General features: G+C 48.1%; 1 protein-coding gene across 1 annotated transcript in view; it reads left to right on the top strand.

Annotated features, from left to right (window-relative positions):
* Positions 1-13,996, top strand: part of VWA3A (von Willebrand factor A domain containing 3A) — a 142,667-nt gene extending 128,671 nt beyond the window's left edge. Inside the window, 10 exon segments of the mRNA XM_031658403.1 lie at positions 229-326; positions 1,757-1,894; positions 3,749-3,857; positions 5,691-5,835; positions 7,260-7,404; positions 8,165-8,316; positions 9,954-10,077; positions 12,724-12,821; positions 13,008-13,073; positions 13,189-13,996. Coding sequence (XP_031514263.1) covers positions 229-326; positions 1,757-1,894; positions 3,749-3,857; positions 5,691-5,835; positions 7,260-7,404; positions 8,165-8,316; positions 9,954-10,077; positions 12,724-12,821; positions 13,008-13,059 — 1,061 coding nt within the window. The 3' untranslated portion in view covers positions 13,060-13,073; positions 13,189-13,996.
* The last annotated feature ends 37 nt before the right edge of the window (positions 13,997-14,033 follow it).

Raw genomic sequence — 14,033 nt, 5'->3', positions numbered from 1 at the left:
CAGGCTTTTATTTAACAGCCAGCATTTGCGGCAACTAATAGAGGGAGAACTCACTCGCTCCCCACCCTGTCACCAGGGAGGGCATTGATCTATTCATGAAGGATCCGTTCCCATGACCCAAACACCTCCCATCAAGCCCCATCCCCAACACTGGGTATCACATTTCATGAGGTTTGCAGGGGCTCAAACATCCAAACTATAGCAATGACCGTACTCTGCTTCTCCTAGGCTCGGTGTACAAGAAGTACCCTCAAGGAAGGGGCGTGAGAAGGATTAGCTCTTCTATTGACTTACCCACAAAGGATACAGTTTGCTCAAGCCAAGAGGTATTAAGTCGCTTGTACCAGCACATGCCCATTAAGCAACAGAGTAATTCCTTCCACCAGCCATTACTTCTAGGAGTGGGGGTATAATCAGAAATGAGAACAGGCTGGGCACAGTGACTCACACCTGTAATCCCAGCACTTTGGGAGGCCGAGGAGGGTGGATCACTTGAGGTCAGGAGTTCGAGACCACCTGGCCAACATGGTGAAACCCCTTCTCTACTAAAAATTTAAAAATTAGCCAGGTGCAGTGGCACGCCCTGTAGTCCCAGCTACTTGGGAGGCTACAGCATGAGAATCGCTTGAAACCAGGAGGTGGAGGTTGCAGTGAACCGAGATTGCGCCACTGCACTCCAGCCTGGGTGACAGAGGAAGACTCTGTGTCAAAAAAAAAAAAAAAAAAAAAAAAAAAAAGGACAAACCTGATAAGAACAATTCCTTACTGTGGCAGATAGGATAAGGGTTAAATAGAACTAAATTCAAAATCTAGGTCTGCTATTTCCTGCCTGGGTGACCTTGGGCAAGTCACCTAGCTACACTCAATCTCACTGCCTTTCTAAAATAAGGACAATTGTGCCTGTCAAATAAGATTGATGTGAAGATTCATTAAAGTGAAATCAATGGAAATCCCCCATCTTGTGCCTAAGGGGACGGTCGTCCCACAACTATTCAATAAAAGCCTGAGCTTGGGTCTGATTGTGTCGATGGCGGATGCCATCCCTGGCTGCTTTGAGCCTGCCCATTGTTGTGTCCCTTGTTGTGACAAGGAGACTGAGATTATCCTAATTGGGTTAGAGTCTGAGTTTTCGACCAATCAGGGCTTTCCACTCAAATGTTGTGGGTGGGGTTGAAATGGATGTTGGGGAAGCAACAGCGTCCACTAGACTAGGGTCTGGGAGGTGCTCAATAGATTTTGTTGTTCACCCCCAATATTTCTTTTTTTTATTTTTTTTGAGACAGAGTTTCACTCTTGTTGCCCAGGCTGAAGTGCAGTAGCACTATCTTAGCTCACTGCAACCTCCACCTCCTGGGTTCAAACGATTCTCCTGCCTCAGCCTCCCAAGTAGCTGGGATTACAGGCATGCACCACCACACCTGGCTAATTTTTTGTATTTAGTAGAGATGGGGTTTCACCATGTTGGTCAGGCTGTTCTCAAACTCCTGACCTCAGGTGATCCACCCCTGTCAGCCTCCCAAAGTGCTGGGATTACAGGCGTGAGCCACTGCACTGAGCCTGCCCCCATATTTCTTGTGCACTTCTCCCCCAAAGCCAGGGAAGGAATTTGCATGGGATGGATGCTCAGTGAGGACCTGGGAATCCCACATTTCAAACATCATACAGGTTTCAAACATGAGGTTCTCATAATGAATCAGATGATCATTCAGTTGAGTCTGAATTGCCTAAGATAATAGTTCCTTCCTTTATTCTAAAGTGGATGGCAAAATATGGGCTCAAAAAATTGAAGCTGGAGATTTCCAGATGCATGGGTCCCAACTGCACTCATCAAAAGTCAGGACAGAGGTCAGCATCAGCCAAACACTGCAGCATCTTCCCCAGCGTTGAGATCCGTGTAAGTCACGATTTTCATCACCATTTTTTTTTCTCTCCCAACTCAGCTGCAAATGGCAGAGAGCAGTGTAGGGCACTCTGGCCTCTATTTCTGCTTGTGGGAACTGCCCTCCTCCCCAAAATGAGACTCCCCTCACCAAATAGGAGAGGCAAAATCCTGTTGGGAAAAAAGCCAACTTCCCAGAGGGCCTCAGATCCCATTCCAGGGTTAGATGGGCTCATTGGAGTAAGAATTAGAAACAATTGCTGAGGCCAGGTGCGGTGACTCCTGCCTATAGTACCAAGTGCTTTGGGAGGCTGAGGTGGGAGGATTGCTTGAGCCCAAGAGTTTGAGACCAGCCTGGGCAACATAGCAAGACCCCATCTCTGGAAAAAAAAATTAGATTAGCCAGGTAGCTGTGTACCTGTATTCCCAGCTACTTGGGAGGCTGAGGCGGGAGGATGAGTTGAGTCATGGAGTTTAAGGCTGCAGTGAGCCATGATCACGCCACTGCACTCCAGCCTGGGTCATGGAGCAGGAGCCTATCTCTTAAAACATAAAAAGGAAAAGATAAGAAAAAGTAGCAATTGCTGAGAAGATTGGACCATGGCTGAAGTGTTCACCCATAAGAATGCTGTACCCCAATACTGATGACGGTTCTGTTATGGCAGCAAATAGGGGTTGTAATAGAAAGTGAAGGGTTCTCTTCTCTATTTTCTAATTTTGGGGTGATTTTTTATTGCTTTGACACTAGAATATGTAAATTTAGTACAGAATGAAAATCAGATCATTTCTCTCCTTGCCCTTTTATCCTACATTATCAAGATTAGGGGAAACTAAAAATAGCCACAAAAATTCAAAATTATTCACTAGAGGAACATAGGGTCATTCCAGTATGCTGCCCCTCTCCACCCTAAGTCATTATTTAGTTCAAAATTTATGAACTTCTTAACCCACCATTAAGCGTTTTCTATTTTAAAATTTAGAGATCATTGACCAGGCGCAGTGGCTCACGCCTGTAGTCCCAGCACTTTGGGAGGCCGAGGCGGCAGGATCACCTGAGGTCAGGAGTTCAAGACCACCCTGGCCAGCACAGTGAAACCCCATCTCTAGTGTAAACACAAAAATTAGCCAGGCATGGTGCCGTGCACCTATAATCCCAGCTACTCAGGAGGCTGAGGTAGGAGAATTGCTTGAACCCGGGAGGCGGAGGCTGCAGTGAGCCGAGATCGCACCACTGCACTACAGCCTGGGCAACAGAGTGAGACTCTGTCTCAAAAAACAAAAATTAGAGATTATTATGATTTTTATTAATACAGCAACTGCATTTGCCAAAAACCAAAATCATCCTAATTCTCTACTCCTTTGTAGAACCATAAATCTACTAGTTTAATAAAAGAAAAAAAGGCTTTAAACAAACAAACAAAAAACATATACTTAACAGATGGTTATTTTTTGTGGGTTTTTGTTTGTTTGTTGAGACAGGATCTTGCTCTGTCATCCAGGCAGGAGTGCAGTGGTGCAATTGCAGCTCACTGCAGCCTCTACCTCCCTGGGCTCAGGCAACCCTCCCACCTCAGCCTCCCCTAAGCAGCTGGGACCACAGGCACATGCCACCACGCCCGCTAATTTTCTGTTTTTGGAAGAGATGAGGTCTCCCTATGTTGCCCAGGCTGGTCTTGATCTCCTGGGCTCAAGTGATCCTCCTGTCTCGGCCTCCCAAAGCACTGGGATTACAGGGATGAGCCACCATGCCCAGCCAACAAATGTTTTGAGAATTGTTAACCATGATGGAACAAACAATTTTAGGGGGTGATGGGGATATGAAGAAACGGCTGATGGGATGGATGCTTGCCTCCACTTGCCTTAACCCAGGGAGTGGTGAGACACATTCAGTGGACGCCTGGGGAGATGGAGGTGTACATCAGGCACTTGGAGAAGGTGTTAAGGCGCTATGTCCAGAGGCTGCAGTGGCTGCTGTCCGGTGAGCCTGCCCACTGCCCTAAAGGGTGGAGGAGCATGAGGGGATGTGGAAGGCTAGCCCCAGGGACCCCAGTATCAGTCCTTCCAAAGCCAGGCCTTGTGAGAACTGCAGATCAGAGGATTAGGCCAGGAACATCATCCAGGTACAACATGACACTGGGAGGCTGGGCGTGGTGGCTCATGCCTGTAATCTCTGCACTTGGGGAAGCCAAGGCGAGTGGATCACCAGTCAGTAGTTTGAAACCAGCCTGGCCAACATGATGAAAATATAAAAATACCCTACTAAAAATACAAAAAATTAGCCAGGCATGGTGGCAGGCACCTGTAATCCCAGCTACTTGGGAGGCTGAGGCAGGAGAATTGCGGAGGTTGCAGTGAGCTGAGATCGCACCACTGCACTCCAGCCTGGGCAACAAGAGTGAAACTCTGTCCAAAAAAAAAAAAAAATGACAGTGGGTTCAGAGGACAGGCAAGGGGCTGGATAACAGGGAGTTAGAACATGGGCCCAAGAGCTCCAGCGGGAGCTCACACACGTCACAGCCTGCTCTGCAAGGCCACCTGCCACACCTTGCCTTCCTGCAAATGACAAGGGGCTCACTGTCAAAAGGTTTGCTTTAATATTGACTGGGCCCTAGCAAAACAACCCTGGAGGTACAGATGGGGTAAGGGGAACTGACAGAGCAGAAACCCTCTGTTTTTTTATTATTATTACTATTTTATTTTAGAAACATGGTCTTGCTCTGTCACCTAGTCTGGAGTCCAGTGGTGCAGTCATGGCTCACTGCAGCCTCGAACTGGGCACAAACAATCCTCCCACCTCAGCCTTGCAAGGAGCTGAGACTACAGGCACGTGCCACCATGCCCAGCTTACTTTATTTATTTTTTTAAGATACAGAGTCTCGCTATGTTGTGCAGGCTGGCTCTGAACTCCTAGGCTCAAGCGATCCTCCTGCCTCGGCCTCCCAAAGTCCTGGGATTATAGGTGTAAGCCACCGCGGACCTCTTTTCAGAGAGCACCAAGTCCCCTCCTGGAAAGGCAAATGGACAGGGTTGGGCTGTGGATTAAGAGATGGTCTGAAGCATCAAACCCAAGAAGGTGGGCAGACAGCTAGAACTGGACAGGAGGGGATTCAGGCTATGGGGCCTGGAGGGTTTCTGGGGCAATAGGAGGAGGGAGGAAGGGAGTCCTATATGGAGATCCTACAGGTGGCCTTGTATGTGCCACTCAGGGTCTACGTAAATTCATTAGGTCCAGTCCTCTGCAGTAGGACCTGGTATAGATGGTCCACGGACAGGGGCGTCATGATGACTGCTGCTCCAGGTACAGTTGTCAGGTCAGAGGCTGAGCTGGGACAGAGAAGGCATGAGCCTCTCTCCACTCCCAGTCACATTACCCCTGGGAATGGTGACTTAAAACCAGAGATCCAGCGATTTCTTTTGTAGTACAAGTCCCCCAGCTGACATACCAGTACACACCCAAACACTATCTAATATTTCAAAGCAATATCATGATACTATTGAATCCAATCACTTAACTTTAAGGATGAAGAAACTCAAGCCCAGGAGGTTTAACCGCTTATACAACTCATCACAGACAAAGCCAGAGCTGAAATCTTGATCTCCTAAAGCCCAAACCGCTGATCAGGTCTGCCCTTGGACAATCGCCCCCTCCCACAGCACCACAAAGGCCGTCTCCCAGTGGGGTGACATCCAATCAATGATGAGGCAGGCAACAGGTGTCGCAAGACTTTATAGTTGATAGATACAGTGAGGGAAACCACCCAGGAGGAGGGACCCCTCACCCCCTGCCTCTGCCCCACCTGTCTCGGAGCAGGGAGCCGCCGACTGTTTGGCACTGTTTTGGAGAGCAAAGTATGCATTTTGCTGGACACGTCAGGGTCCATGGGCCCCTACCTGCAGCAGGTGAAGACAGAGCTGGTTTTGCTGATTTGGGAACAGCTGCGGAAGCGCTGTGACAGGTAAGAGGCGAGGGCTGATCAGGAAGATCAAAGGGGCAGTTCCCGGGGCTTCCCTGGTCAAGCACACCGTCTCCTCTCAGTGCCAGCAGGCCTGGAGTTTCTGAGATGCTCTTCTGAGTAACGTATTTGAGTAGGAAAGAGCACTGTATTCCGCTCTGCTGTGAAGGAAAGCAGTTTTTAGAGGCTGGGTATGGTGGCTCATACCTGTAATCCCAGCAATTTTGGGGGCCAAGGCAGGAGGATCACTTGAGCTCAGGAGTTCAAGACCAGCCTCAGCAACAAAGTGACACCCCATCTCTACAAAACATTTAAAAATTAGCTGGGCATGGTGGTGTGCACCTGTAGCCCCAACTACTTGGGAGGCTGAGGAAGGAGGATCACTTGAGCCCAGGAGGTTGAGGCCGCAGTGAGCTATGATTGCACCAGTGTACTCCTGCGTGGGCAACAGAGTAAGATGCTGTCTCCAAAAAAAAAAAAAAAAGGAACGCAATTTCAGGCCTAGGGACAATTGCAGGCACAGCAAAGGAACTACCATGTGGCCTTGACGTAGGGCTTTCAGCTGAACTTGATTTTTCTAATTATTTAATTATTTAATTTTTTAAATTTTTGTGAACTTGATTTTTGAGTGGAGGAAGTTGTTTATTTTCCCTATCCGGAAGGGTTGACCCTAAGGGGACCCCAGGGGACTCTCATCTTAGACTAGGCCTCGTTCTTGCCTTAATCAGAGTACACATTTCTTGAGCACTTTCTGTGCACCAGATGCTTTACACGCATCATTGCATCAACTCTTACAATGAGCCCGTGAGGCGTTGCTGTTATCAGCCCCCATTTTTCAGAAAAAGAAGCCAGGACTTCAAGAGGTTAAGACACTTGCTGAAGATTGGGTAACCAGTCACTGGGTGAGCTAGGATTGTTTGGGTTTTTTGTTTGTTTGTTTGTTTTGACACAGGTTCTCACTCTGTTGCCTAGGCTGGAGTGCAGTGGTGTGATCATAGCTCACTGCAGCCTCAGCGTCCTGGGCTCAAGTGATCTCACACCTCAGCCTCCCAAGTAGCTTGGACTATAGGCACACACCACCATGCCTGGCTAATTTTTTTTTAATTTTTTTGTAGAGATGGGGGTCTCACTATGTTGCCCAGGCTGGTCTTGAACTCCTGGCCTCAAGCAATCCTCCCAGCTTGGCCTTCCAAAGTACTGGGATTACAGGCACAAGTCACTGTGTCTGGCTTGAGCTGGGATTTAAATCTATTTCTGTCTGCATCCAAATCGTCAGTATGTACCCTCTCATTCTCAAGAGGCCCCACAGCCCTCTCCCTGAGAGGCCACGGGGCTCATTGTAGGAGTCTTCAGTCTAGACAGGCCTATTCTAACCAATCTCTTTCTCCCCTTCTCTGCCCCTCACCTCCTCTTTTCCTCCTCCCCAGTTTTAACCTGCTCAGCTTTGCAGAGAGCCTTCAGTCGTGGCAGGACACACTGGTGGAGACCACAGATGCAGCGTGCCATGAGGCTATGCAATGGGTGACCCACCTGCAAGCTGAGGGCAGCACCTCCATCTTGCAAGCATTGCTGGCAAGTCCCACCACGGAGCCCGACCTTGATGCAAAACAAATACCATCATCCCCTGTGCTGACACTGCACGATGCTTTAGGATTTACAAAGGGCATTTTAGAATTGACAAAGCACATTTCATCTTCCCAACACCCCAGTGAGAAAAGGATTCTCGATGTTCTCACGTTATAGACGAAGACACAGGCTGGGTGTGGTGGCTCACACCTGTAATCCCAGCACTTTGGGAGGGCAAGGCAGGTGGATCACTTGAGGTCAGGAGTTCGAGACCATCCTGACCAACATGGTGAAACCCCATCTCTACTAAATACAAAAGATTAGCTGGGGGTGGTGGCACATGCCTGTAATCCCAACTACTTGGGAGACTGAAGCAGGAGAATTGCTTGAACCCAGGAGGCAGAGGTTGCAGTGAGCCGAGATTGCACCATTGCACTGAAGCCTGGGCAACAAGAACGAAACTCCATCTCAAAAAAATAAAAATTAAAGAAAAATAGTTGAACACACAGAGGCTCAGAGAGGTTAAGTGACTTGCTTGGGATTAACCAGCTAGGCAGCGAGCCATGCTCTTCCTCCTAAACCTCAGCAGCTTCCTTGGTCTGTCTGAGGCTGAAAGAGAATCTCTCAGTCTTTTTGAACAGGTCAGAGGCATCCAATCAGATGCATTTTGGCAGAGGTGGCAGCAGGCACCACCTTTAGGCATTTGGTTCTTGTCTTCCGGGTGAGCCTCTCCCCTGAGCCTGACAGCCATCCTGTGTTCTTTCAGAAAGCTTTCAGTTTCCATGATCTGGAAGGACTGTACCTCCTGACCGACGGAAAGCCAGACACAAGCTGCAGCCTTGTCCTAAATGAAGTCCAAAGACTCAGGGAGAAAAGAGATGTGAAAGTGCACACCATTTCCTTGAACTGCTCAGACAGGTGCGCGATATGGAGCCACACATCTCAGCAGGGAGATCCAAGCTCCCCACCTAATCTACCTGCTCACTTAGACGCCGGTCTCTCCTGGGCCCTAATCCTGTAAATCAGAAATTAGGAGAAGTGGCCGGGCGTGCTGGCTCACGCCTGTAATCCCAGCACTTTGGGAGGTTGAGGCAGGTGGATCACTTGAGATCAGGAGTTCAAGACCAACCTGGCCAACATGGTGAAACCCTGTCTCTACTAAAAATACAAAAATTAGACAGGCGTGGTGGCATGCGCCTGTAATCCCAGCTACTCAGGAGACTGAGACATGAGAATCGCTTGATCCAGGGAGGCAGAGGTTGCAGCCAGCCGAGGTTGCTCCATGGCATTCTAGCCTGGGCAACAGTGAGACTGTCAAAAAAAAAAAAAAAGAAAGAAAGAAATTAGGAGAAGCATTGTTTTTCTAGAGGGCCCAAGCAGGTGTCACACCACAGGGTGAAAACCCCTCTCTTTATTCAGACATTTCCCTCTGACTTCCTCCAGCCTGGAAACACATTTGCACAAGATTCACACAGTCATGTCACAGTCTCCCTCCTACCCTTCCCTGGGATCACATTTGTGAGTATTTAGGGGACATTTAGGGGAAAAGCTAGAAAGAAAAATATTAATGTAGCCTCATCATGGTTATTTTTATAAACGATCACTATAGAACATGAGTTATGACTGGGCACCATGGCTCATGCCTATAATCCCTGTGCTTTGGGAGACTGAGGTGGGAGGATCAGTTGAGGCCAGGAGTTCGAGACCAGCCTGGATATCATAGCAAGATTCTGTCTCTACAAAACAAAACAAAAATGTGAAAAAGAACACATGTCAGATAAGACTCAGCGCCTTCAAAAATCAAAACTTTACTATTAGCAAAACAGACTACATAGGGACATATTTTATCTCTTGGTCTAAACCATAAGCCCCATAAGTGTAATATGTGTCCTTTACAGGCCTAACACATAGTAGGCACTGGATAAGTGTCCCATAAAGAAATGGGGGCTAGGCTGGGCACGATGGCTCACACCTGTAATCCCAGCACTTTGGGAGGCCAAGGCAGGCAGATCATCTGAGGTCAGGAGTTCGAAACCAGCCTGGCCAACATGGCTAAACCCCGTCTCTACTAAAAAAAATACAAAAATTAGCCTGGCGTGGTGGCCGGCGCCTGTAGTCCCAGCTACTCAGGAGGCTGAGGCAGGGGAATTGCTTGAACCTGGGAGGTAGAGGTTGCAGTGAGCCAAGATCATGCAAGATCACTCCAGCCTAGGTAACAGACTAAGACTCTGTCTCAAAAAAGAAAAGAAGAAATGGGGGCTGGAGTGTGTGGGCTGTGTGGTTTGAGGGGGTCCAGGCTAGATGGCGACACTCACACGGGGAACACGGGGACTCCTCTTCCCTCGAGCAGCAGCAGTTGCTATAGCCATCCATAAACTGGTGGGGAAAGTGTCCTTTGGTGTTCTAATGGTGGTCTCCAGGGCACAAGCCACCGCCCATTGCCAGGCTGATTTCTCTTAAGCCCCACAGACTTAAGTTCCCCATGGACCTGGGGAGTCACACCAACTAGGCTGGTCAGTCAGCCTCCCCACCAGCCCTCTGTCCCTTCCTTCCAGAGCGGCGGTTGAGTTCCTGAGAAAGCTGGCTTCCTTCACCGGCGGACGCTATCACTGCCCTGTGGGTGAGGACACACTCTCCAGAATGTGCGGCCTGCTGACCAAAGGCTTCATCAATGAAAACGTAAGTTGCAGAGCCACTGAACATGAGTTCTGTTGAAACAACTGAATAAAATATCAACACGCATGGGGTTTTCCTTCTTGAACTCCTGGGCTCAAGTGAACCTCCCACCTTGGCCTCCCAAAGTGTTAGGATTACAGGCATGAGCCACCACGCCCGTCCTGGGTTTTCCTTCTGACTAAAAAGATATCTGCTTTTCGTTGAGACAAAATATTAACTAAAAAGGATTGGGTTTCCCTGCCACTGTCCTTTTAGGCTGACTCTCCTCAAGACTGGGAAAGAAGCAGGATTTGAGGGTGGTGTTATATTTCCTGATGATCAGACCAGTTTGCCTGTGTTGGAAATTTATGTGGCTTTATGTAGATTACCTCTTTTAATATAATACCCATTTAACAGATGAACAGCAGGCCCAGCGAGGTTTAAGAATACACCTAAAGCTGGGCACAGTGGCGCACACCTGTAATCCCAGGACTTTGGGAGGCCGAGGTGGGTGGATCACTTGAGGTCAGGAGTTTGAGACCAGCCTGGCCAACATGGTGAAATGACGTTTCTACTGAAAATACAAAAATTAGCCGGGCATGGTGATGTGAACCTGTAATCCCAGTTACTCAAGAGGCTGACGTAGAATTGTTTGAACCTGGGAGACAGAGTTTGCAGTGAGCCGAGATTGCACCACTGCACTCCAGCCTGAGTGACAGAGCAAGACTCCGTCTCAAAACAAACAACAAAAAAAAAAACTAAAGTCAGAGGAAGTGGTATAGCTAGAGCCCCAAGACACCCATGATCTTAACCTTTGTGCTTTAATTCCTGCATATTTGTGTCTTCTGGGGTTCAATTCATTGAAACACAGACATTCAAGTTATCTGTTAAGCAATAGATCTAGCAAAGTCATAGGTTATCTATGAAGTAATAAATCTAGTAAAGTCATAGATTTCAATGATCTACTTCTGACTTAATAGGAAAATTCTGCACATATTTATACCTTTTAGGAATGCAATGTTGCCAGTGATAACATTCCCAGGACAACAAATTATCAAGTAAGACAACCAATCAGAAATCCAGATTTCTTTTCAGCAGTTAAAGGTTACTTTCACAGGACATGGCATAATTTTTTTTTTTTTTTTTTTTTTTTTTTGGGACAGGGTCTCATTTCATTGCCCAGGCTAAAGTGCAGTGGCGCAATCACAGCTCAGTACAGCCTCCACCTCCTGAACTCAGGCAATCTTTCCACCTCAGCCTCCAGAGTAGCTGGGATCACAGGTGCACCACCACACCCAGCTAATTTCTTCAATGTTTTATAGAAACAGGATCTCACCATGTTGCCCAGGCTGATCTCAAACTCCTAGGATTAAGTAATCTTCCTGCCTAAGCTTCCCAAAGTGTTGGGATTACAGGCGTGAACCATCAGGCTCGGCTGGCATAATCTTTGAAGTCTGGGTAGCCTTACATGACTCCTTCGTTCAACTAGCCCTTCTAGGGACAAGTATCATAAATAATACAGAGAACAGAACAAATTGGTAAAAGTAATGAATATTCACCCAAGTGTCCTTATTACACAGGAAAACAAGTGATGATATGTTTAAGGCTCTCAGCTTAGTACCTTATCAAATCAGATTCTCTGAATTGTTTTTGCATGCAGAATGGGATTGCTGTGCTACTACTGCCAGGCAGAAGGGACGGTTTCCTCTCTTTCTTAGGGCTTATGAACTGTGAGACATGTAGTTTTTTTCTTTTTCTTTTTTTTTTTTTTTTTTTTTTTTTTGAGACGAAGTCTCACTGTGTCACCAGGCTGGAGTGCAGTGGCGCAATCTCAGCTCACTTCAGCCTCTGCCTCCTGGGTTCAAGTGATTCTCGTGTCTCATCCTCCTGAGTAGCTAGGATTGCAGGTGCCTGCCACCACACCCAGCTAATTTTTATATTTTTACTGGAGATGAGGTTTCATCATATTGGCCAGGCTGGTCTCAAACTCCTGACCTCAAGTGATCCACCCACCTCAGCCACCCAAAGTGCTAGGATTGGTAAGATGTATTTTTAAGGCTAGGTGGTGAAATTTTATTAGTTAACATTTTTTAAAAAGCATGCCTCAGCCAGGTGTGGTAGCAGATGCCTGTGGTCCTAGCTACTTGGGAGACTGAAGTGGGAGGATAGCTTGAGCCCAGGAGTTTGAGGCTACAGTGAACCATGATCACGCCACTGCCCTCCAGCCAGGACAGCAGAGCAAGGCTCTGTGTAAAATCAACCAAATAAAAAGCATACCCATGAATCTATTTTACTAGAAGAAATGCAAAAAATGATTGAAGAGATTTTACTGAATAGCGGTGAGATAAGGAACCTGTGCCACTTCTGTTCCACTGGCCCAGAGTGGGGCCACCTTCACTCAATTTCTGACACTATCTTGCTTTGCCACCGTCCCCTCCCTACACTGACTCTCACACACCGTATTTCAAAGTGTCCCCTTTGCAGAATGACTGTCTTGATAGGTAGTGAGCTTCCTGTCCCTGGAGATATACAAGCGGAGGCTCACAAGATTTCCTGCACTGGATGGAAGCCAGAACGTGATTAGCTCTAAAATGCTTTTTCTGAGATTTTGGATTTTCAGCTCGCATCTATTTAATGGATCAAACTTCACACTCACTTCCCCTTTTTAAGGATCCCACGCTGCCACCATTTGAAGGAGATGATTTAAGGAGGCTGGCCCAGGAGATCACCAAGGCCAGAAGCTTCCTCTGGCAGGCCCAGTCCTTCAGGTATGCCCTTCACGCAGCCTTTCCCGCCTGCCATTTGGCTACAGCCCGTGGAGACCCCGGACCCCATCTAGAAGGGCCGCACCCATCATGGTACCCTTGCTCCAAGGGTTCCTGCCCTGCTTCTCCCAGCCAGCCCAGAAATCTGGGCACCAGGGAGACCATCTTTCTTCATCTCGTGCCCACCAGATCCCAACTCCAGAAGAAAAATGATGCAGAACCAAAGGTCACTCTTTCCTAGAGAAGTGTTCTCAGGTAAGGGGAGGGGCTAGACCCCACACCGCCTGAGTGTGCACTAAGCACCAAGTGGCATGCTCTGTTTTGTGGTCAATAATAACTTTGGTTAAAAAATAATGATTCCTCTAAACAGAAATGTCATCCTACAAAGGACCACTTACTGAGCAAATCCCGGCCCAGAGGGCAGGATGGGGTGGAATGCTGTGACCCGCAGGGAACACGATTCCTGGTACCAGGACTCCCTGGAAGCTGAGGAAGGAAAGTCTCTGTCTTTTGTGTGAGAGGCCATTCCTGGGTCTAATCTAACTCTCAAGCCCTGTCCCGCAACGCACCCTACTCTCCAGCCACTAGACTGTCCCTCTCTGGGAAACCCTAAACCAACCCCCTGCCTGAACGGTGCTTCTTGCCTCCTCTGCCCGGAGACTCCTGCTCACCCATCAAGGCACAGCTCAAATGACATCAGCTCCCTGGAACCCATCTAGAGCCAGGGGCCTCCAGTCTTTCTCTGGCAGCATCCTGACCACGCAGAACTCTCGCACTCAGCACTCCATGTCACGCCACCTTGCTCGCTGATCTAGCTCTTCTCCTTGACCGTGAGCTCCCTGGGGATGAGACTGCTGTCCCAGGATCTGCAGGGCCCCAGAAGCTGCCACATGGGAGACACATGGTGAACAGTGAGCAGGCGGCTGAGCTGTGGGAGTCCAGCTCTGGAAAGCAGCTGATGGGGTGGTCTCCACCCTGGTCCATCACAGGCTAATGCAGAGTCACAGTCAGCCCATCCTGGAGGAAGAAGAAACAAGTGAGCCTCACCACCACCCTCCATCCCCGCCCAACCAAACTGAAGTGAAGGCTGCTCATCCGGGGTCATTTTCCAAAATTAAAAACAATTACTTTTATTCCACTAATAGGATCAACATGACTTTAACTGTTTGAAATGATCATTGGCGTATGTGTGTGTTTGTAAGTTTTTAGTGACAT

This window comes from Papio anubis, chromosome 18 (assembly GCF_008728515.1).
Source record: "Papio anubis isolate 15944 chromosome 18, Panubis1.0, whole genome shotgun sequence".
NCBI classification, from domain to species: domain Eukaryota; kingdom Metazoa; phylum Chordata; class Mammalia; order Primates; family Cercopithecidae; genus Papio; species Papio anubis.
Note: the sequence above shows the minus strand (reverse complement) of the source record. Positions and strands in the feature narration are given on the sequence as shown.